The sequence below is a fragment of the Netta rufina genome, assembly GCF_964035555.1.
Source record: "Netta rufina genome assembly, chromosome: 14".
Lineage (NCBI taxonomy): Eukaryota > Metazoa > Chordata > Aves > Anseriformes > Anatidae > Netta > Netta rufina.
The window spans coordinates 10925191-10949215 of NC_140137.1; the positions used below are offsets into that span (position 1 = coordinate 10925191).

At 40.7% G+C, this 24025-nt stretch overlaps 1 protein-coding gene across 1 annotated transcript in view; it reads left to right on the forward strand.

The window, feature by feature from the left end:
- NSG2 (neuronal vesicle trafficking associated 2) overlaps positions 1-24025 on the forward strand; it is a gene marked incomplete at both ends in the record, with an annotated part of 35160 nt that overhangs the window by 687 nt on the left and 10448 nt on the right. The window contains one exon of the mRNA XM_084295300.1: positions 12568-12687. Coding sequence (XP_084151426.1) covers positions 12568-12687 — 120 coding nt within the window. The remainder of the gene's footprint in view (positions 1-12567; positions 12688-24025) is intronic.

The window sequence follows — 24025 nt, forward strand, 5'->3', positions numbered from 1 at the left end:
CCACTCTCAGCACTGAATGCAGCACTAAGATGTCCAGAAATGTGCCTCAGTGATTGGCTGAGCTTTGGTGGTTGGGGTTTTTTAGATGCAGGATGTGGTTGGAAATCTTTTGTCTATAGCATTGCAGTGACGGTGCATATCAAAATAACCCGGTGAGGACATGATGAGATCGTGAAAATCTGTATGCCACAATGGTCCTTACAAAAACAAAGCCTGTCTGCAGTGTAGTTCCCAGATACCACAGAGATGGAGCCAACTCACCCGAAAGTACAAGACAGAATGATTAGATCTCACAGGATAATGGAATAATAGTAAAATTAACACTGATGATTATTGAACATACATCCTGTTTTTACTGTAGTACAAAATGAAGTTTCTCTAAATACATTAGGAGAACATGATGATGGATGTGATAAAACTGTCAAGATAGACAAACTGAGTTTATTTTATGATAGATAGAGCTGAGTCAACTGCCTTGACATCCTGGGAACCAGCCGTGCCAGACAAAGGACCTAGGTTCATTCCCCATGGGCCTCATGGCAATCAGGAGCAACTTCACTGCATTCAGGAGTTACGCTTCCATGAATCGTTGTGAATGAGAGGATAAACTGGTCCGTATCTGTGACTCTGATAAATAAGGTTAAGCAAAATAACTTGGGCAAAGCAATATGATTTATGACAAATGTCTGAGAAGCTCAGAGGAAGGTATGGATGTGTGAAAATAACTTGTATGATCCTAGACAAATGGCTTATTGACACCACACGCACACATTGACACATGATGTGAAATGTAACTGGCTCGCGTATCAGGTGAGACATGGAAAACCTAACAAAAATCCTTTCAAGCTAATAAGGTGGTAATGAGTGTTCTCAAGACCACCACGTTCCAATTGCCTGTTGGTGAACAAACATTGGAGTGTATTGGTCTAGTGTGATTCCTTGCTGATTTTCCTGTTTAAACATGCCTGCATCAATAATTCACATGTTGTTAGGTTACATTACCTTCATTAACATACATTACTGTCAATGCATCTACTGACATCCATATTTCTCTTTGCTGGAAGAGTGGGATGTTTCTCCAGGAGTGCTAAGCATGATTCAGAACTCATTACAGTCAATGGTATTGATTTCTGCAGGCTGTGGTTCAACTCCTGTGTGCAGTAGGCCTAGAGTTAACGGCGACAGAAGATTTGTTACATGGAGAGGTTATTTACGATAAAAGCAAAATAATTCACATTCTGTTTCTTTTGCTCTTTGTAGAACAGATTCTGTTGGGCTGAGTTCACCCTGGGGCAGAGTAAAGACCTGCTAATAAGGAGAGGGGCCTCAGGTGAAGAGCTTGGGTGAAGGTTAAGTGGTGGGGGAAACTTCAGCTTTGTACTTGGTAAAGCAAAGCTGCAACTGAATTCTGCAAGACTGTGAGCCTGAGGAAGAGTAAACATAGATTTCAAGTCATTCAGAGTGGATTTTTGTTTGGACTTGCCTTCATGTCAGGAGGCAGGGTTAAAAAAAATATCTAAAATCAATTTTACTTTTTTTTCTGTGTATTCCCCAAACCTGCCAGCAGTAGATTTCAGCTTGTAAGAGTGGAAACAAAAGCCAGGGCACTTTCTGTGCCTCGTGCATGGGATGTCGCATAAATCCCCAGAGACAAAACCGGTTTGGTATGGGGGTCTGCATGTATGAGCTCAGAAGGGCTTTGCTCTCTTTTTCCTAAATGCAAATCAATTGCTGCTTGCTTTTAACCACAAGGAGGCAATGCTCCCAGCCTCCACGCTCCCATCAGGGAATCACAACGCCTATGCTACTGCAACAAAGAGCTGGTGCACCCTGGCATTTTCCTGTGATTGAAATCTAGAAGAAGAAAAATGGGGGAGCAGGAGAAAAGAAAACCTGTTTAAATGCTCCCTTTTCTGGGTTTATCTTGACCATTAAAGGGTATCGTCATTTAAGACACTGTGAGCTCTTAACGCATATCTAACCAGGGGCACTCCAATGTGCATCAAAACGAGAGCAAGGCTCTGTGTATTTGCTCTAGCTTCAGTTTGGCTGGTAATTTGGAGTGGTACAGGCTTTGGCTTGTGATTCAAGAGGCGGCTAGGTCTGTACTGGGCAGCCCTACTGCTGTTCTCAGTGTGCAGTGGTGCATGTATCTCGCATGGCAAAGGTTTGCAAACACTGTCCATTTATAGGAACTTTTTTTTTTTTTTTTTTTTTCCAGTTGAGTCTTAGACACCTGCATGCATGTGGAAGAAAACCAGACCTGTTGTTTCTCAGCATACTTGCCTTTGATTCTCCTTGAAAGCCACCCACAAAGCCCGTGGAATCTGCAGATTGAAAATAATTTTTAAGGGCTTAAACTATCCATTTTTTTCTTTGTTTTATTATTATTGTTATAACTGGATCACTAGAGAATACCTCTAAGTGACTCTCAACATTGACCTCTATAGGTGTTTCACCATAGCTGATCTCTTTCAAGGCATTTTTTGTTCAGCTCCACTTTCAGAGAAAGGATACACAGAAAGGCTATCAAAATGAGGCTTTTGCTCATGTGATGTAATTCCTGAAGCCCATCTCTTTTCAGACAGCTCCTTGATTATAGGAAATCATTTGGTGAGGGGGCGAAATTCTTAAATTCATGAATGTATTAGCTGTCCTTTTGGGGATGCTTTACTAATAGGTTTGTTTTTTGAAGTGCTGTGAGCTTTGCAGCTCCCTCTGACATCCACCTTGATACTGTTGGAAGTGAGGATGTCTCCTGCAAAGGCTCATGTTATTCCTCCTGCAGCATCAACATTCTGGTGGATCTGTCAGCGATTGTACGGCTGCAAGGGGAGAAATGTACCCAGGATGGTAATTTCTCCCCTAGGGTGTTAAGCCTGCTGTGTATTTATATTTATTGACTGTCTTCAAGCCTCAAGTTTTTTTCCCTTGGTCCTGTCCCCACCGCTGCCCCCCTTCTCTTGATGGGGAGAATTTGCAGAAGGCAGAGAGATGCTCTTAAATCATTTTTGTGTGGCTGTTTTGCTGAAATCCACCCATGTAGCAGGAATAATAACAATCACTGGTGACAAGCCCTTGACCTGGCTTTTTATGTTTCTGAATTTAATTTCTTTTGTATTCAAAAAAAAAAAAAAAAAGTATTTTTCTTTCAGGAGCTGGGAAGAAAAGGCTAGCTGTTCACTTGTTTTCCTGGGCGTAGACAAAGTGCTTTAGCTGTAATTGTTATGTGCGTCTGCAATAATAATGCTAAAAAATACACAACTTTTAACAGACCATACTGTTTCACTGAAATTTTAAATGAGACCAACAACTGGGGACCCCTTGGTCTCATAGGCTCGCTTCAGCAAAATCCAGCAGGAAATGCCTCTGTTCTGGCAGTAAAAATCTTAATTTTACATAATACACAAGTGCATGAAAGCTATTGTCAGGGCTGAAAAAAACATCCGGCATGTCTTTTGTGGGGAAAGCTGCAGAGGGCTTATCATGTGGTCCATTGTTCTTTATTTTGAATGCATCTGGAGGCTTAAGAAATAATTTCTCTGGTGACAAATTCCTGCCATCAACCCAAGAAAGAAAAAAAATAGATGTAAATGCTCCCTTCAAATACTTTTCCCACCCCATCCTCCGTATAGTCTGTGGCCGCACCCTGCTCTGAGTGCCCCAGACCATGCTTTTTAATACAGTGTAATCGAGAAATCCTGGAAATCAGGAGTGTCCCTTGAGCTCACAGCCTGTCCCTCTTGGTTTAGTAGAAAATAATGTTTTGTCCTGGCCAGCTGAGTAGGCATAATTAATAGTACGCTGGATGAGTGCTCTGGTACCTAGGGGACTACTTGCAGCTCTGTCCTGAAACATCGCTGTCAGCCTGCCCTCTGCCCTAGCAGCATGCTGCAGCTCCGGGCAGCCTCAATGCATGCAGCCAGGGCAACTTGGAGCAGGTTTTGGGGTGCAGTAGGGTACAATGGGAAAAGAAAACACGAATAAAAGAAATTTTCTTTCTTTTACTGCAACTATGAAGGAATGGGCAAGCTGTCCTGCCCCATCCTTTCCTTTATCCACCTGGGAAATGCTGCCTAATCCCCACAAATACCAAGTCTGAGCCTTCCTCTCCGGTGACATTTGTCCTCTAAATGCATGTTTGGATGTAAACACCACCTCTGCTCATTAAGCCACAATAAATATTTGCAGCAACGCTCACCCTGACAGCGCAGTGTTTTTGGGGTAACCTTTCTGATTTTGTTTGCGTGTCTCAGACAGCCCTGCTGGAGGCTCTTGGCAGTTTGTGCTCCTCTTCTTCAGATGCTCTTCTGATGGCCTTGCCCTCGCCCTAACATACTGAACAACGCTGGTTACCTGTGTCCACTCCTGGCAGGGCTGTGCTGCAACTCGAGCGTGTGCTCGCAGCCTGCGCAGACACCCGGGGTAGCATTCAGCTACCTCACTTGCATACAGATAGCACGCTGCTGCAGCTCCTGAGTATGGAACGGCTCAGGATTTGTGTAGCCTGTGCAGAAATTTCTCTCCTTGCAGCGCTACCAGAGCCTGAATTAGGTGGTTTAAAGCTAGCTCATGCCTGTTTATGTGAGCTCCATTGCCTCTCTTAAGCCCAGTTATGTCTGCTCTGTGTTTCTTAGAGCTACATTCTGCAGAAACAGCTGAAATGGACACAGGAGAAATGTGTTTGGGTATGTCTGTTTGGCTAAGCCTGTTGAAATCCATTCTTTATTTCAACATGAAATGCCATTGCTGCAGGTGGAAGTTATTTCAGCAAGACTGTGGACTTAACCCCACATCCCAGTTGCTTACTGGTCTGTGAAGTAAGTCTGGGAAGGATTCTTGATTAGTGTAAATCTGTCATTTGGACGAAATCAATGGAGCTCTGCTAATTTACCCTGGCCAATTTACCATCACTATTGCTGTGTGATTGATTCTTTTGTCTGCTTTGCTGTACCCTTCCCTGGCTGAACCTACTAAAATCAGTTTTTACACCCTTTCACAGCCTCCCATGGGCTCCTGCTGGTTATGGGCACCTGGAGATTTGTAGTGAGACTTAACTGAATAATTTTCAAGCTGTCTTTGTGTTTGTGAGCTACGCTTTTCCCTTCTCAGCTGCTTTCAGCTCCCAATGCAGCTTCTGCGTTCTGTGCTGCCTTTCATCGGTGGTGCCAGGGCTGATTATATTTGCTGTCTTTGTCCTTTTGTGATTTTCCTTATGCCTGGAATATCCTCCTGGCACTGATTCAAGAGACCACTTTTTTCTACCACCCTCTGTGAAGCTCATTTCTAGTACAACACCCATTAGATGAGCTGATACAGGAAAAATACAAAAAGCAGATTGTTTCCACTGGCTGGGGCTTTCTTCATTGACTATGGAGACTATGGATTTGATCCCAGGACATCCTTTTCCTTTTTTTTTTTTTTTTCTTTCTTTTTTTCTCCTCTTGTTCATGGATGTTTCAGACATTTCATGAATTCAAATAATGAGTAGGGTGTCCTGGGGACTACCAGTACATACATCCTAAATGCCAATTTTCTTATTAATCTCTGGGAAGTCTGCCTGCTGAGATATGTTCATCCTGTAGATTGGGAAGCACTGCCACCTCTTCCATGGGATGTGATGTAGTTTTAATTATAGGTATTCAAAAACTTATCCAAATTTGTCTTAAAATCTTGGAATCTGCCACAGGTAGCCTGATTACTGATCTGTCCAGTCTGATGTGTCCTGTTTCTAGCAGGAGCCAGTGCAAGACTCAGAAGGAGGTACAGGCAGTAGACAAGGAGTTGCTCTGGTCCATGAATGTTTCATCCAAAGCCTGTAAAGAAAGAGATTGTTATAAGCTCTGAAACCTGATTTTTCCATCTCTTTTCCTACACTCTCTTACTGCTAAATATTTTAACTTCAGCTGCTCTTGGCAATGTGCACAGCTCATTTGCCCTTAGAGGCTGGCTGCATGTGAGGATTAGAGCTCGGAGGTCACTGGAGACTTTTGTGTGGGAGCAGGTGGTGAATTTTAGCCATTCCTTGGCATGAATCACATAAGCATAGAAACTGCCTCAGTCACAGCAGATTTAGTACCAAGGCTGGGGGTCACCATTTTGCTATCATCAGTAACCTGGACAGCATGCTGCAGCTGGGACTTGGTCGAAGGTCTTTTTCAGATACTGATGCTCAGTTGGGTAATGATGGCAAAAGAAACCACGATGTCAATGCCAGTGTGAAGCTTTATTTTCTCTTCTCTCTTTGCAAGGAATGAAGAAAGGCATGTCTTTGGAAGCTGAGAGTCTCATTTTCACTTAAAAGTGAGCATGACTAATCCAAACGGAAAGTGATGGGTGTGTTACAACCATTTTGTGGGACTACAAAGGCCAGCTTTGAACCTGGAAGAAACCTTTCTCCTTGGTAGGAGAAGCGCATTTTGTTTATCTCTTCTGTCAATCTGAAAGCCACTCTGAGTGAGAGACTCTTCATTATTAATAATCCCGGGAAGTAGTATTTTAAATTTTTATGGTCTGCACTTTGCAGCACCTGAACCACAATATATTACATGCACTGTGGCAGTGAAGTGGGAATTACAGCAGGGCTGCATGTCCTTTTCCAGATGAATAATTTAAAGTTTTCACAATGCCAGTTATGTTAAATATTATTACTCATTTCTTCAGGGAAAACCATTGAGCTCAAACGCAAATATAAAGTGGCAATAAATGATGTTACATTTAGCCAGCCTGAGACAAGACTCAGAATTCATATCAGTTCATTTTCTGAAACACTTACTTCATCCCATTGCAGGAAAATCCTTTTTAAGTTTCCATGCTTAATGTGATATTTTTCCATTTGTCACATTTCACGTCTGCACTGCTCCTTCTCCCTGAAAGCAAATGATTTCAATGTGGTCCATTTGGTGAAAAGTTGCCTTTCTTTCTTTCAGCATCCAAAAATCTCTAGATTTCCCAGCACTCTCCTACTGTTTACTTTCTCAAGGTTGTCAGTGATGGATTTCCTGCTGGTATATGCAGCCTCTGAGCTGTTGTTTCTCACCTCAGCATACCTATAATTTTCCAAAGTATCACTACGGAGAAGGTGTCTGGTCCTGCATTCATTATTTGAAAAAGAAAGGTTTCCTGTTAGCTCCAGTGGTCACTAGTGTTAAGCCTAGAATAGTAAGTACATTTAAGTTTAGTACTCAATAAATGTATTAGCAAACAGCATCATTAGAAAAATCTTGCTTGTATGGACCAGCATGATAGATATGTCTTGTCCCGTGTTTGGGATTTTATAACTTTTACAGGCTTCTGTGTAGACCACTACTGAGGTCTTGTAGAAGGGCATTTGAGGGATTGGAATGAAGAAGATGCAAGAAAGTAGATAGAAAGTAAAAACCTTTAAAGAGTTGGAGTGTGTAATCGCATCTGCTAACCTAGAGTGATTGAGGACAACAATTCTGCAGAGAGCTGCCATTTTCCATCGAGCATCTGACTTTCAACCCAACCCAGCCATATCACTTGCCAGCCCCTAATCCCAAGAATGTTTTATTTATATGGAGCTATTACTGCCGCTCAGTTAATGAAAACCTGAGCAAAGAGGATGCACTGTAAGTAGCAGCCACAAGTTGCTGGTGTGACTCAGCACATTACTCTGCTTTTATTTATTTATTTATTTTTCCTTGCTCTTCCTTCTCTAACATGGGGATACTGGGCCCATGCTGCTCTGAGTGGTCTCGCCGAAGAATGCCAGAGGAGCCCTAAGACTTTTTATTATAACTGGCTGTGGGAAGGTGACTGAAGCAGGCTTAAGCTCTGATCTGGCCAAAACACTTAAATGCACACTTAACTTTGAATATCCAACTAATTCTGCTGATGTTAATAAGATGACTTGCAAGCTCAAAAGCTTCACTGAATTGGAATTTGGTAAGTTCAACTGCTATATAAACTTAGTTTGGGAGGAAGCTGCAAGGACTAGGAGCGTGGATTCTCCTAATTAGAAGTGTCTTTTTGCTGCTCCATGAAAGCCCTTTACTCTCATCTTGTGTTCTTGTAATCTGCAAACTTCATCTGAGAAGCAACTTTCAAAGAACAGTTTTATCTCAGGTGTAAAATGAAAAAAGTCCCACATAATTTATTTGTGTCCTCTTTATTTTCCCTCTCAAAAACTATACAGTGTCTCTGCAGTTAAAGGTGGAGTGTCTCTGGGAAACAGTGTGAAAAATTTAAGAACAGGTTATAGCAGCAACCTAATTTGCAGGGAGATCCCCTGAGATGGTATTCATCTAAACTCCATCCACAGTACAGTCTTCAAAGGTCTGCAGCTGGGCTGTACTGAGCTGGCAGGGAGTCTGCTCTCTGGTGGACAATCACAAGCCACTAAGTGAAGCTTAGGCATAAGCTGGTGCTGGATCAGGGCCTAGATAAAGGAACGGAAAGGCTGACAGGTGTCCAAAAAAGTTCAAAGGGTATTCATCCAGCAATCAGAAAGTCTCAGTTAATCCAAAAAGCTGATTGATGGGACTGTTCTTGCTTTTTAATATTCATTTGCAGGTGTGCAGGTTATTTCGTGACATGAATAAAAATAATAAGAATTCACTGCCCCAGTAAGCTCACAGAGTTGGGGATAGTGACCCAAAACAGCCAGACCCTCCTCACTGTGAGGAGTATGAGTTAAGGCAAGGCTTAGGGAGTGTGCAGGAGAAGGTGAGATCTCAAGGAGGCAAGGGCAGGGAATAGGTAGAGCGATGTTGCTGTGTTAGGGATGGCAAGGAGGCTAATTGTCTATTTTGAGATTATTCAAGAGACTTCTTGGCCATTTAAACACTGATTTGATTGTTTGCATTTATGGTCTGTACTCGTGAGGCCAGAGCACAGCCATGCTGTGCTGCTGGCTCTGGTATTTACCCCCTTACTGCAGTCCATTTCCACCATAACAGCATCGCAGAGGAGAGAATGAGGAGATGGCCATTTCTCCCACTTCAGTTTGCTTTGAATTGCAACCTACACAGGACCCCAATTTCATACTCCTTTTCACCGGTTTCAATCAAGAACAACTGTACTGGAGTCAGCAAAGCTGCAAAAGGTACAAGAAGAGGGAATCGGGATCATTGTGATTGCTGTGGTTTGTAATAAACGCCAGTACCTTTCTGAAGGAACCTGCCATGGAGCGAGATGAATGTACCCTGTTTGCACAGGAACAGTAGGATCCTGGTCTCTGAAGGAACTGCTCTTGGGCAGCTGGTGATAAATGAGCTCTGATCAGTGTGCTGGCTGTGGAGGCAGTGGGGTTTTTGTTACATCACATCCAACAGCAATTTGGTTAGAATTTCTGGTAGAGTGAACTACCCCTGTTTTTTCCTTGGTAACAAAATGGAAAGAAAAGGTAAAAAAAAAAAAAAAAAAAAAAAAAGCAGCAAAGGCAGGGAACAGGGGCAAGGCAAATCTCCTTGCCCACCCTAACAACCCCAATCAGAAAGCTGGAAAGCGAAAACAGAAATAACCAAAACAGCAACAATGATGCTAAAAATATAGCAAAGATTTCTTTATGAGATTCGTTATTCTTTGTGTGTGTGTCTGTGTGTGGGTATCATCTGACAGTGTTCGCTCCTCTTTCCGGATGCTGCCGAGGTAGCCCAGGCTGGGGTGTTCTCACTAGTGCAGGAGGCACGAACAGTTTGATGAACACAACTCAATTTCCAGAAGCTTTTGCGTGGGCTTCCTGATGGCAGCTTGTTGGATGGAGGGGGTGAATGTTGCTGCAAAAGTGGGATCTGTACTCAGGCTTATTTATTTAGGCTGTAGGCGACTGAACAAGAGGTAGGTCTTTTCTTCTAAATGTGCACCCAGTGCCCTCAGCAAAATTGCATTTTTATCCTTACTGCCACAATATTGAGTGATACCCTCACACTACAGGTTTTCAGTTTTCTGTTTGTCCTTTGTCATTTTATTTCCGTGCTCTGCTTTAAAGAGGAGACCTTACTGACTGCCCTGTCTTTCTTCTGCTGAGTAATTCCAGCAGGTGTCTGACAAAGATACTTTTAGAGAGCAGCTATTTAGCTTTTGCAATGCCAAAAGGCATTTAGCAAAGGTATGTCTTAGCTTCTCTACTAAAGCCTGCAAATTTTTCTGCAAAACACTGACCGGCAGGATGGCTGTGGCTCTACACACAGACATTTCACTGCTGGCACAGTCAGCGAATTGGGTTTCAAGTAGCTTCTCATCTGGCTGGGGACTGATCTTATTTATTCACAGATATGATAGACGTTGCTACTGGACTTGAAGGCAATGCCTTGTGCACGGTTGGGTGGGTTTATTTTCAGTCTCATGGATGTATGGAGACACATTTCAAATGTCCTACTTGTAGGATATTGAATGAATGAAATGACAGTTAAAAAATACCAGTAAGAAAGCTGTGGTTAATGACAAAGAGTGGAAGAAAATGTCAACTATATATAGAAACAAGTAAGACTTAAAATTTTTTTTCTTTTGTTTTCTGGTTTCATGGTCCTTCATTAAGACCTAATGTTAGAGCTCACAGGAAAACCCTCTTATGTATATTTAAAGATTTAATTGGTGACAACTTTGTGTATCAAGCAGGAGGTATGGATTTGTGACAATTGGATATTGTGGCTGGTAACTTTGAAACCAAAATGAGTGCAGTTTCTGAACTGTGGTTGGCAGGTGTTGATGGTTTACACTATAATTTACTGTACTGGGTTTACAAGAGGCCAGCGAGGAGACTGGAAAGCTAGGGCCCAGCTGTGTGTAGTCCTGGCACACCTGGTTTCTTTTGAGCAAGACAGCGAGGTTGTTATTTGTTCACGTCAGCACTAACTTGGATGAGCTTGTCCTGATTGGAGAGGGAACTTTGTTTCATTTGGTCCAAAGTGTGCTGCATTTTAGAGCATGGTAGAAGTCAGTTCATTAGTAGAGTATTAGTAGCGTTAGGTTTCATCCCAAACCTGCTGAAGAAAGCTTGTCCATGTGTCACATACCAACATCTGTGTTGTGTCATCAGAAATCCCAGGTTCCAAAATGCTATCATGAATACGTTTAAGTGTTTTTTTATCTTGTTCTTCCGAAGTCTTAATGTTGCAAATACTACTGTAATAAATGTTATTGAGAGGGATTCACTGAAGGATGTAAATATTCATCAGTCTTTAATGATTTGCATTTGAATCCAGAAAATTGGCTTATGACTCCATGCTGATTTTCTCTCACTCTGATTTTCACATGGCATTAAGTGCAGGAGAATTAAATACTCAGGGTTTTCTCTGCTCCAAGCCAGACTTTACTGTCTTCATTTGGATATAAATTCTTCATTAGCCAATAACTCAATCTTGTACATCACTTTATAATCTTCCTACAAACATTCAAAACTTTGTTTCTAACAAAGATCTTTAGGATCAGTCTTGCCACACCCATATGAACTCCTGGAGTATTTTATTTTCACCTTGGCAAAGCTGACAAATGCATAGTCTTGCAGTTCAGAATGGGAGGCCAAAAAGTGGAAGTATTGGCCCTGGGATGGAGATTTTCAATGTGCTTTCTGTTCTTTTGTGCTTAACCTCTCTGAACCTTGAAAGTCACACCAAACGGTTGTATGTCTTGTGGACGTCAGCTGATTTGGGAATCACAGCCACAACCCCAACTCTCCAGGGATGAGCTCCAGCTCATTGCCAGTGCTGAGGACAAGGCCGTTTTGCCTTCTCTGCCATTTCGCAGCTAGATTTAGACAGGGCAGCTATACTAGCATGCTGTCACACTGTTTACCTGCATAGGCTCATGGGTGGGTAGTCCTTTAGGATTCTCATGTATAATGGGATGGACACGCTCACACCTCAGAAGGGATATTAGTTTCAGAACACATTCCTTTTGCTAGTCCCATCTGGGAGTTGGTATTAAGTGTTATATTTTCCATGCTTATGGTGGGTGGGTTTTACCCAAAATAGTTTACATATATATTCAATGTAGATTGAAAATGTATTTTTAGTAATTTGTCCAAACCCTTTAAAAGCCACTCACAGGCTTTTCCATTGGTGTAAGCTGCCTCACTTTTATAAGATTAGTAGGAGCTGGATTAGTTAGCAAATGGCACCGAGATCTCCTGAGAAAAACCCAAGGTAATAGTATGAGATTAATATTAATAAACTGGAGCCTGAATAAATGAGAGGCCAAGTGGCCTAAATTTAAATTGGCTTCAGTGGAACTTTTTAGGATGGGGCTTTTAATAAATGAGGATCTTCCGATGGATGGGCTGTTTGTTATTCTACATGATTTGCCCATCGAATGTGATACAAAAAATTGCATGTCTAGCCTTAAACAAAGGTGTGTGTTAAACATTTTGCTGTGAGCTACTTCAAGACTCAATGTGATAAACTCATTATCCTAGGTCTGTATTATCTGCTTGCCTGTTTATCTGTCTCTTTTAGTTCCTGAGGGTATGATGAGTTTGTGTTAATTTATGATTATAAGATACCTCTGTAGGTTCAGGGGAAGGTTAGAATAGAAAAGCAGGGGCTTAGATAACAAAAAAAAGTGCTTGTTTTGTGCAGGAACTTTAAACGTGTTGATGTTTTCCAGGTAATTGTGAAAACAAGAACAGAGTATCAGCCTGACCAGAAGAACAAAGGAAAACTCAGAGTGCCCAAAATTGCTGAATTCACAGTCAGTTTCACTGATGGTGTAACAGAAAGACTAAAGGTAAGAAATGGTTATTTTGGTGCCTTCTGATGCAAATGCCATTCATTTTAAAGTAACTGAATCAAAGTGATGGTAAAGACACACCAAATTTAACGCTCCAGTCATCACTAAGGTCAAAGAGATATTTATCTGCATGAGTATGAAGCTCTTTTATGTTACTTGGTTTTTGTTTTGAACAGATACGAAAATACATTCATAACAAGATATACAGCAGGAAATGATTTTCTTCTCCCAGGAAAAGTTATGAAAATGTTTTCCAGCCCAAAATGGAAGTGAAAAAAAGTTTGAATCTCTTTTTTTCCTCTCAAACATTTGTGTTTAAAAAGAAAAAAAAAAAAAAAGCAGTGAAAATTGATGGAAACAGTTTGTCGTTTTTCACATCTTTCAAAAATTCTTTTTTTTTTTTTTTGTGTAGTCAAGCAACCTTTTTAATATTTAAAATATTTTATTGTTATATAATTATTTTATTATAGATGAAAAGTCATTTCAAACTGGATAAAAGAAGATATATTAGAATGTGTCCAAGCATATCCTGTTCTGTAAGCAGTTTTGGTTCACAGGAATTGAAATTTTCTGACGAAAAGTGGTTCCTTGAGAAATTTTCAACAGGCTCTACTGAAACATGGAAAGAAACTCATGAATTATTGAGTGCTCTCAGTTCCTGTTGACTGCAGCAAATTAGAATGGCTCAGTTCCTCCTAAAATTAGACTCCAAACATGTAGCAGCTAGTATTTTCTCCTTTTTCATTGAAAAGATGATACTTTTACTAAACCACGGAGCATGTAAGTTGAAAAAATGCAAGATCTGATTTCACATTTCCAAAGTCAGAGGGAATATCAATGATGTAAGTAGAAAAAGTAGAGACTAGGCAGTGCCTAATTAATAGCCCTGCTACTTGAAAAGCTGGGATTAGGTTTATAAATTTTTACGGAAGGGTATCATCCTCAAGAATTACCAGGAATTGACCCAAGTAACTGAATAATTGACTCAAGTAACTTCAATTTGGCCCAGTTGTTCTTAATCTTGCAAGACGTGGAAAAGTTTATTATAATTAGTTTCTGACAACTTAGAAGAAAACTAGTACTTTGTAATGTGATCCAGGAAAAAATGTTATCATTCTTTCTTTCTTGGAAGATGAGTCTTTAAGACCCAAATCTTCAGGACCCAAACTTCAGGATGAGTCTTGTTCAACTTATTGAAAGAAGAAATTTTCAGCTACTCTTTTCTGAAATACTACAGAATGGTACTGTTTCCTTTTTTTCCAGAAACTCGTTAATGTATTTCACAAAGACAATTCTGTTGCTTTCAACCAGGATATTTAAAGCCATGATTTATTCTTAAGATGTCTGTAAATAAAAGTTTGTAGCTTTTTTTTCTTTTTTCTTTTTTTTTTTTTTTAATGCGGATCATGTATGTTGATCTAAATTACTTAGCAGGAGCTTACATGATGCTGATTTTGTTTTAAATTCTTCCCTGATCTTATTGCATGCATAGTACCTATTTACCATCAATAGTGATGTTTCACTGGTACCACTAGTAAAGTAAACAGCTAATTAGCCAAATTTAAATCCCTGGCTTGGAAACCACAACAGACATTTTCTAGTATGAACAACGTACAAATCAGAGCCAGACACAATGTGCCTGAGAAACAACAGTAAAATGTAGAGTCTCCAGGAAGTGATGTGTTGGGTTGTGACCCACAGTAAATGACATTATTACATTATTGTTGATATTGCAAATGACAGTGCATCACTGGGTATTTAAAAGTAATCTCATCCTTACACACTGTGTACTCTGGAGGCACAGAAGTTAGAGACGTAGCTCATCAATGGCAAAGGATAAATTTCCTTTAATCATTTCCTTCTATGTTTCTTATATTTCCCATTCTTCAATCCCCCTCCCCCCCCAACTTGCTCTTGCATTCAAACTCCTCTTTTTGATATATTTTTCCTTCTTCCTCTCCTATCTTCTGTACTGTTCTGCCATTGTTTTTGTCCATGTGAGGACTGACACAGCAGCAGTCACAGGGGAGCGGGGGGCTCCAGCAGCATGCACTGCACTGGCACAGATTTGGAGGTTTAAGCACTGCCATCCCCTTTGCTGCATGGTGGGGATGGCTGTGGGAGCTGTGCCTCTTCTAATACAGCCTGGCAGCATGACAGTTTCGTTTTTAAGCTATTTCCTTTCCCTAAAGTCCATATGATTTTCATTCTGTGCTCTTCAATGTCAACTTATTAATCACTCAGCCTCTAGCCTAATGCTGGATAAGATGATAAGCCTCTCCCTGCCTGCTTTTCATAAGGCTTCCATGTATCGTATTAAGTTTGTAGTATTATTTCCTGACAAAAATGAGCTGAGATAATAGGTAATATTTCATTACCTTTTGTACTTTTTTTTTATTGCACCACGTTTTTATACCCGTGCATATTTTTAGTGAAATTATTAAAAATACTGCCCTCTGGTTATAAGCAGAGCTGTTATCTGGTACTGATGAAATCATTATACATTTGTTTTTTGTAAGAGGAAATCACAGTAAATACTTAACTTTTATTATCTCAGTTTTGATACAATTTTACAAGCTTAAAAAATAATATAAATGAGATCATCGTGTTTTCTGTTGCTGGCTTGTTGCTTTGTATAGCTTTCCAGTATATGGTGTGTTGGAAATATCATCCACACTTTCTTGCTAATGCTCTGATTAAAGTGTTCATCTATACTCGAGCCAGGCTTTTAGCTTAGTGCACTCCAAATATGTGAGTTCTGTACCCAGTAACGTGTATGGGCATGAATGTTCTTCTGCAGAATGTACAGCTAGTGTTAGTCCACAGTAATGCTTAAATTCAAAGGTTCTGATACGGAACCATTTTGATACTACAGTTCTACTAACCTGTGTATGAAGAGTGAGTGTCTCAGCAGCTGGTATCTGTATGCTGGGGAAACAAATACGACAGAGAGAAGAAATAGCCAAGAAATCGTCTTCTATCTGCCATTACACTACTTTGGCATCTTGGAGAATACAAAGTGAGATGTCTTGTAGTTTATTTTTTCACCCAAAGGGTAAAATTGTCATCAGTTCAAACAAAAGTATGGTAAAGCAAATCTCTGTCATTAAAAAGTGTGTGTAGCAAAACGCTGCTGGGACTCCATATTTACGACTGTGCTGCCCACCCACCAGTATCTCTTTGGAGCAATTCTTAACATCTTTCCCGTTTCAATCTATGAAGTACGTTTTTTGGTTTTTTTCCACTCTTCTGGTCACTTGATACGGGAACATACCCAAGGAAGAAGGAAAAACTTTTCCCAAGTTCTTTTTCTGTGAGCTGTAGCTGCTTTCAAAGAAGAGCTAGATCTCTTTGGAAAGCAGGGGACCTTACGAACATGGCAGTCAAATCCACAGATGCCCTTTATTCTGCCTTTTGGATATCTTTTATTGAAGAGGCTAATAAATTATTAGACAACTTTCTAGCATGAGCAAGCCAAAGCCAGAATCTAAGCTTATGCATGCATATTTTTCATCCATCCAGAACAGTACAAATCTGAGCTCTTTAATTATTGTAAAGAAGAGACTGTCCCTAGGCAACGGTTCTTATTTCACACTACCTCTTCCAAGAATTTTAGATAGCTTCTGCAACTTGTCACATCTCCTAATAGATGAGCGTATGATTCTCTATAGCTCAGCACACAGTGTCCTGGAAGTTTGACCAATTAGGCTTATTCTTCAGCTGGATGAGTCACCCCATACATACTTTATAACAAATGTTTAAATAGTTGTGTGTAGATGGGTTACAAGAAAATGATGTTAAAATAGCGTTGTGGTTGAGCCATCCATATATAAAAGACATTTCTTTTATCGTTTGACTCCTCCACAGAGAAGCAATGACAACAGCTTTTCTAAGCTGACTGGCAGTGATTTGTAGATGTTGCCTCCTCCAGACTGTTTATACTTTTGGAGCGTGTCCCACTAGGAAGTTTTTGAACTGCAAAGATCTTATTTTGCAGTAATGATGTATACCAAGGTTTCTCAGTCTGAAGGGGAATAGTTTCTGGTGTTTGCTTTCCATTTTGCATGTTTTCAAGGTAGTGCATCTTGCCATGCTTTACAGTCCAGTAGTGACACCAAGGTGGACTAGAAAGGATCTGAAAATATGATGACTCTCTTGTGTTCCTTTGTGGAACAGTGCATCTAGAGCTATGCAGTTGAGGTAGGTTTTACTGCTTCTTTTTGCCAATGATACCCTACGTTACAGTTTTGAGAACAATCTCTCATGCAAGTAACATTATTTCAGTGAGTTTCAGCCCTTATTTCTTTTTATTGGTGTTGAAATGAGATTAAATGCACCTTTGGTTTTGAAGCAGATCATCCATTGAATCAGAAGTCTTGTTACTTCTGGAGGACAAGGTTTCCAGTCACTCCCTTTATCTTCCAACCAGTCAGGATAACACAGAAACCAGTCAGAAGCACTGAGGTGAGGAGTGGGTTTCTACCCATTTCCTTGACTGTCACTTAGGCGGTGCTTGGCTTCAAGAAATCAACATCCTGCTTTAGAAGATGTTGATGAAAAGGTTTCTCTTTTCTAGAGAAACAAGCTGGAGAATGGTTGCTGGTGGATTTTTGCACTTGACCTAGTCAGACCTTTGGAGGCTCAGTAGGCCTGTGCTAAACCTGGGTTTGCCCAGATGTATCTGTCTCCTAGTAGCACCAAGGTCTGGGCTCGAGGGGCCTTTCAGCACGGGGTTATTAGAGCTTACAACACAGAGAATTGGGCTGACACATGCAACTGCTTGCCAGCTGCTTGTTTGTGCAAATGGCACTTGTGAAGCTCATGTGTAACCAGTTTGACCTCTGTTATTGCTAAATGCCACTGAGTTATCCAGTACAGCCCTTTCAGGGAGACAGTGCTTTAATGACCATTAGCTGGGTGATAGTTACCTGCCATAGTTCTATGACTTATCAAGTCTTCAACAGGTCTATCCTTTTTATGGATTTTTTATTTTTTTTTTTTAAAGAAAACAAGTTATCAGGCCCTCTGAGCTGGAATAATTAAACCATGTACTTTCTTCAGCAGATCAGGTTGGTAGTGGGTGTATGGGGGAGAAACTGAGATATTTAAGAAGACATTTTCTTGTGAGCAATTTATCTACCTGGAAAAAATCAGCTGCAAATATTGATGCCTGCTTCACCGAAGAAGACTGGAAACTTCACTCTTTTTGCTGCAAGTTGGCAAGATTCATTTTCAGAGTCACTGACTGTGTAATCTGTTCCTGTTGAGTATGCAATGACAATATATTTCTTATCTCTAGATCAACCCTCTCCCCTCCCTCCACCCTGAAACTGCTCTAACACATACAGATCCAATATCCAGTGGATGTAATGATTCAACAGACTTTTCATCAGGTTCTTAAAATACAGTGGAACCCATTCAAATGTTTCTGTTATTGAAATACTCATACTGAAGCAATTATTTTCCTCTGACCTAATGTGAAAGATGTAGAACAAAATCTGTTTGTCTCCAGCCACACCCTACAAAACTGTGATGCAAGAACTGTTCTTTATCAAAAACAAGCCAGTATCTGAAACACTTGGCTCCTAATTAAGAAAGATTTTTCTGGCCTAGGGCCAGGGCTTGATTTCCTGTTGGTAACAGCTTTGCTGGAATGGAAGATGCTTTCCGTGCTTGCACCACTAGATTGTGACCCACTGAATCCCCAGGGTATTCAGCTGCATCTTGTAGCTGGAGGATCCTCATGTGGCAAGCACTGAAATTCAGAGGGAAAGGAAGGTCCTGGGCTTGTATGCCTGTGGAGGAAGGTGGTGAGTTTTACTCCTGAGCAGGAGCAGGTCTCGATCACTTTATTTTTGTAGGTAGGATCTGCTGAGCCCTGAGCACTAGCTGTCTTTTACAATGCGGTGCAGAGAATTGCTGTGCGGCCTCTGCAGATGTTCTGCCAAATGACTTCACCTTGAGCATCGCTTTGAGAAATGCATCATTTCCCTGAATGCATATATTTATCTACCTGCCCATCCTGCCCTTAGTTTTAAAGGGCATATCATCATTGCAGATGGATAGATGATAATTCTTCCTTGCTCTGCTGCTCTCTCTGAAAATGTTGCATTCCTCTTTTTCTGCTTCCCCCTGCTGTTTCCCAAACTCCCTTTCCAGCCTGGTCCTGCAGATTTCTCCACAGGATGTTCTGCTTCCACTTGTAGGCTACTGCATTATGCTCACAATTCTTCCTCTAACCTGCAAAGGAATGAATCCCAGGAAAATAACATGGGGCATTTCATCGTGCCCATTCAATAGCTAAATAAAATTAAAGGTTCCTTCAATTGTTAAGTTACCACAGGGCAGGAATAACTCATGGAGAAAGGGCTTCTCTGAATGTGAGCAGGACAATTTTCCTTACTGCTTTTTAATACTAACAAAACAATGTTACCATGGTGACTGCCACATCAAATCAGTAGTTGGGAAGATGCGGAGTGGCTGCTGAAAGATCCCGTTACACTGACTAATGTGAGTGGTGCTTGAGGGAGGGAACATGCTCTAACACACAGAGATTTTTCTCACTTTAGTGATAATTGCTAATGTGGCTGAGATCTTTCCAGGCTGCGCAGCTCTCGGATGGGCTGTGTGATCCTGGAGAGCAAGGGACAAAGTGCAGGAAAATTGGAAAGGGGGCAGTTACAGGAGAGCACATGAGCACTAACAGTAGCATTTGGGGGTCTTATTGCACTGGCACCAGGGGATGCTGTAGTGGGTTCCTGTTGAGCCTCGTATTCAAAGAGGGGCTTGTGGAAGACTTCACTTAAGTCTTCTCCAGACAGTGATGGAGTGACTTATCTCTGGAGCTTGAGCTTTGGGGTGGCTTTGGAGGTTGAATATTTTTCACTGCAATGCAGAGGCTCACAGTTTCTCGTTATTCACAAATCCACTGCCTGGCCTTGTGTCTACTTTTGCCTGATGCAAACTAGCACCTGCATGGATTCGGACCCTCACTTGTGTGTATAAAAAGAAATGAGAAATGTTGCTCATCATCTTTCTGCCTCAGCTCAGCAATCATTCTTCTCCTCCTCTGGCTGTAATAGGAAGAGAAGAGGATAGGTCATATCTGTCCTAGCTGGCCTCACAGCTTGCATGGAGATAGATTGATGGAGCCATTTGTGATCATCAGTGACAATTCAGAGCTGTGAGGATGAGCTGAGTGTGGATTTGTGGCTCAGTTGCTAGAAAACAGATATTTCTGATCACATTCTAGGTATAGTACCATAAACCCTGCAAGCTTTCCATTTTCCTGTCTGGGTAAAAGTCTGAGATTTTTATGAAAGTTTCTAGCTAAGACCTAGCTTTCTGATAGAGGTTAGGTCTGAAGAAAAGCTAGGAAGAGTTTCCTCTGAAACACACAAAAGACAAGTATATTTTGATTTAACTAGAGTGTTCTGTAAGACCAGGCTGGGAACTACCAACAAAATGAAGAAGAAAAAAAAAAGACATGTTTTTTGCATGAAATGGATCATTCCTTAATGTATGTTATTGTTTTGTATTCTTTGTTAGGCACACACGCTTGCTCTTTTGCAAAGTTAGAAAAAACACCTGAAATATATTTTATTTTTGCCACCTGTGAGCACTGACAGAATAATCAGCTGAAGAGAATTTTTCAGGGTTATTTTTTTTTCTTTAATTGATTTTTTGGAGAGAAGAAAAAAAAAAGCTAATTGCTATGCAGAAAATGTCTAAAAATGGAAGTCACAGAGAGTATTCACATGACTAAAAGCTTGTGAGGTAGACCTGCTGAATCTGGATTTTCTAAACCGTGTTATATTGGAGGAAAAAAAGGAGTTATAGAGAAAAGAAAGAGAAACCTCAACTGACCCTTTGCTTTGGAACAAAATGCATCACAAAGATTTTCATAAGGGACTGCAGGGAGTAATTCTGCTAATTACAAAAAGAAATTGCAGCTTCCATTTAATTCAAATGATTTCTTACATTGCATCTTTGTCTTCAACAACACAATGCCATGGTACCTTCTGGTATCTCTGCTGCCCCACAGTAAACCCTATTTGTTAGGTAATTTTCTTGTCAGCATTTGAAATGGAATGAAAGATGCTTAACGCTAGTTTGGCTATTGTAGCAAAAGAGGATGGAATGGAGACGGAAGAGATCTCAGCTGACTGAATCCAAGGCAAAGTTTATTGACTGTTGTGAAGTGCATTTGGAGTGTTGCAGCCAAACCACAGAATGCTAAAAAAAAATAATCAGGGAAGTGAAATGCTTCACTCATATATTTTTTTCCATGTAATGTTTTCATTCTCTCTATTTATAAAGCAGCATGGGCTGCTGATTGAATGTTAAACAGACCTGAGCTCCCTCTTGTTAGTACTTGCAGATGTATTAAGCCTGTTGGGCCACATCCACAGTTAATGGAACTGGCCTCATGCCTTTGAAGGGATCATAATCAGCAAGATTATTCATTTTTGTTGTTTGTTTTTAAAAGAGTAGCTTTTATAAGTCATTTGCAGCAATAAAGCTTCACATTTCTAATTTAGAATAGAAAGGCTTTTAATTCATAAGTTACCTAGGGAACACTTAGCTCTCCAAGTCCTCACTTTGTCCTTGTCTGAAGCACCCACATAATAGGAATAAGTTTTTTAAGATAAATGGGTGTACTGGACCATGAATGCTGCCATATTATTAGCTTTATTTCCTGACCCATGATGATAGACATAGATGCTGAAGTGCATGTGATTATTTTGACCTTTTTGAAGGAACAAACTTTCAATTGATTTTTTTTTAACCACAAGGGTGCACTGAATGAATGTGTTTCAATATGTGCAAGCTTGACCTTCCGTGGGACTGGGGAGTGGAAGGGGAAAGTTATCTTGTTCCCTGATGTATAAAGAACTTAAACCGTTTCAGGCATTTTTAAATCCAGTCTCCTGTCGTGATGGTTAATGTGGAAAATGGTAGTGTCACACGTAAAATCAAAATACAGAAAAAAGATTGGAGAGGCAAATACACAGGAAAATGTGCCTGGAGGGATACTATTTTGTGCCTTAGCCTTAATATGTCAATACTGAAAGGTTTGCTTCAAGAATTGTCCTCTTTGTCCTGCCCAAAAGGGATATTTTGTAAAGGAAACAGACCTCGGGTTTTCATTAGAGCCTGGCCAATTTTCAGGTCTGGGATGGTGTCAGTGCTTGGGTGATTTTGAAGACAGGGGCCCAGAGAATGCTAAGCTTTTGGAGGAAAAGATGCTTGCAGCTTTGGGTGGATTTTGTAGAGGGTCTGTGAGTACCAGTGGTACTCCAGCAAGCACTGGAGCTGGACCTGAGTGTGTGCTAGGTCTCACAGAAAGCTGGTAGTGGAACAAGGAACACAAACGACTTTTCCCAGATCTGTTGCCATGTGCTAATCCCTGGACCTGTTTTTACTTGAGCTCCTAGTACTTTCCCTGCGCCAAATCCAGTGGAGGGAAGCAGGGAGAAGGGAAGATTTTGCATGCATGAGACTCTTCAGAGGTTGGGTCTTGGCAGGCAAAGGGTAGGCAAGGAGACATTTTATTGATGACTTGATTTATTTTGTATTCCTGTTAATGCATTTAAAAAGGGCTCTTGATGAGCTGAGGTATCCATTGTCATGTTCTGCTTGCAATGACCGGAGGAAATGTCACAGCCAGGACTTTGCACAATGCAATGGGAAATTGCAGTACGTCACTGAGGAGGGGCTAGCTGTGGAGATGATGTGGCTGTCTACTACAATCCCATTAACTGGATTAAAAAAGGAAAAAAAAAAATCTCAAACTGGTAATCTGAAAGGAAGCCTCTTCCAGAATTGCTCAGATCATGTTTCCATGAAATGGCGTACCATTTTGTGAATAGGATCATGGGCTTGGGAAGAAAAGCACCATTACAAGCAGTGGTTCACCCCACTTATTTTTGTGTGTTTGCTTCTCTGTTATGTTCTTCTGAAGGGATCAGAGAAATACAAATGAGAAGGGAAGGCTCATGTTGTTGAAAAAGGAAAAAAAAAATCTTGTAGAAGGAGGGAAAAAAGACATTTTAACACCTTTATGTTCTGCCCAAAAGACCATGTATTTATTTGGTGTTCCCAAAAGCAATTGTATAGCACCTCAATATACCAGTGTGTTCTGAGCATAAAGGACTGTGCTTGGAGCCTGCTGTAAGGAGAAAGGCTTTATGTTTTAACAGAAAGAGCTTAAAATATGACTTTGTTTGCGCTACTGCAGCTCATGAAGAAGTCATGCAGTCTTCTGCACACATAACAAGTTTGAATGATAAAAATCTGTGTTTCGTGTAACATGGGACATGTTGGAAAGTTCTTGTTGTTAGCAGGCAAAAAACCTTGTTTGGTTTGTCTTCCAATGAACTTACATTAAGGTAACAGATGTAACATTTTTAATGGCAGTAAACAGCAGAAAAGAAAAAGCAAAACAAACAGAGCTTTTTATTTACCTAAGTGGAAATTCACTAACATTCAACAGTTGAAGCATCCTCATTGAAAATGGCATTTCAGAGCTTCCATAAGGAACAGGGGCTTGTAAACTGAGCCATGAATTTTCCATTCAAGGGGTTTAACTTGGCACAGAAAGGAATCATGCAGACCGCAGCTGGCACCAGGCACAGTTAAAAAGATCTGAGGCTATTAGTGCCTAAACAGCCACTAGAAATTATATTACATGATGGAGACTGGCTAATATAATTGAGCCAGCTAGTTATTGTGCACATAATTTAATTATTTGACAAATTGCTTAGAAACATGGTGTTCTTGTTCCACACTCATGCTGCACTCACAGCTTTACAAGGCGCAGAGCAGAGGAATTGCTGGTGGGTACCTAGCCATCTCAGCAGATAGATGCTTCTTTTAAAAATTTGCAAACATGAAGAGATTCCCAGGTGGGGATGTGGTGGAGTGGTGTATGGAAAAATGGGTAGAGCCAAAAGGGACGTGGTGGAGATAGCAAACTGGCTCAGAGATAACTAATGCTTTTTCAAGCAGACATCTTTGGAGCTTAGGGTAGTTGGAGAGATGACCCTCTCTTTTCTTTGTCCCTTTCTTGTAAGTCCTTTGGATTTTGGTTGCTGGGCTCTGTGGGCTAAAGAAAACCTATAAAATAGTGGAACAGATGTGAGATGGTTTTGCACCCCAAGATTGTAACATCCTCATGGCTGGTGTTCAGTGGTCTTCGGAGAATTGGGGCCAAATTGTTTTATGATAATGAATTCTAAGATGCAGGTGTAAAAACCCAAAGCCAAACCTTTAAGCTTCATGTAAAAAGCCATGTAGCATGAAGAAGTATTTTCCCATAGTTTTGAAGATTTAA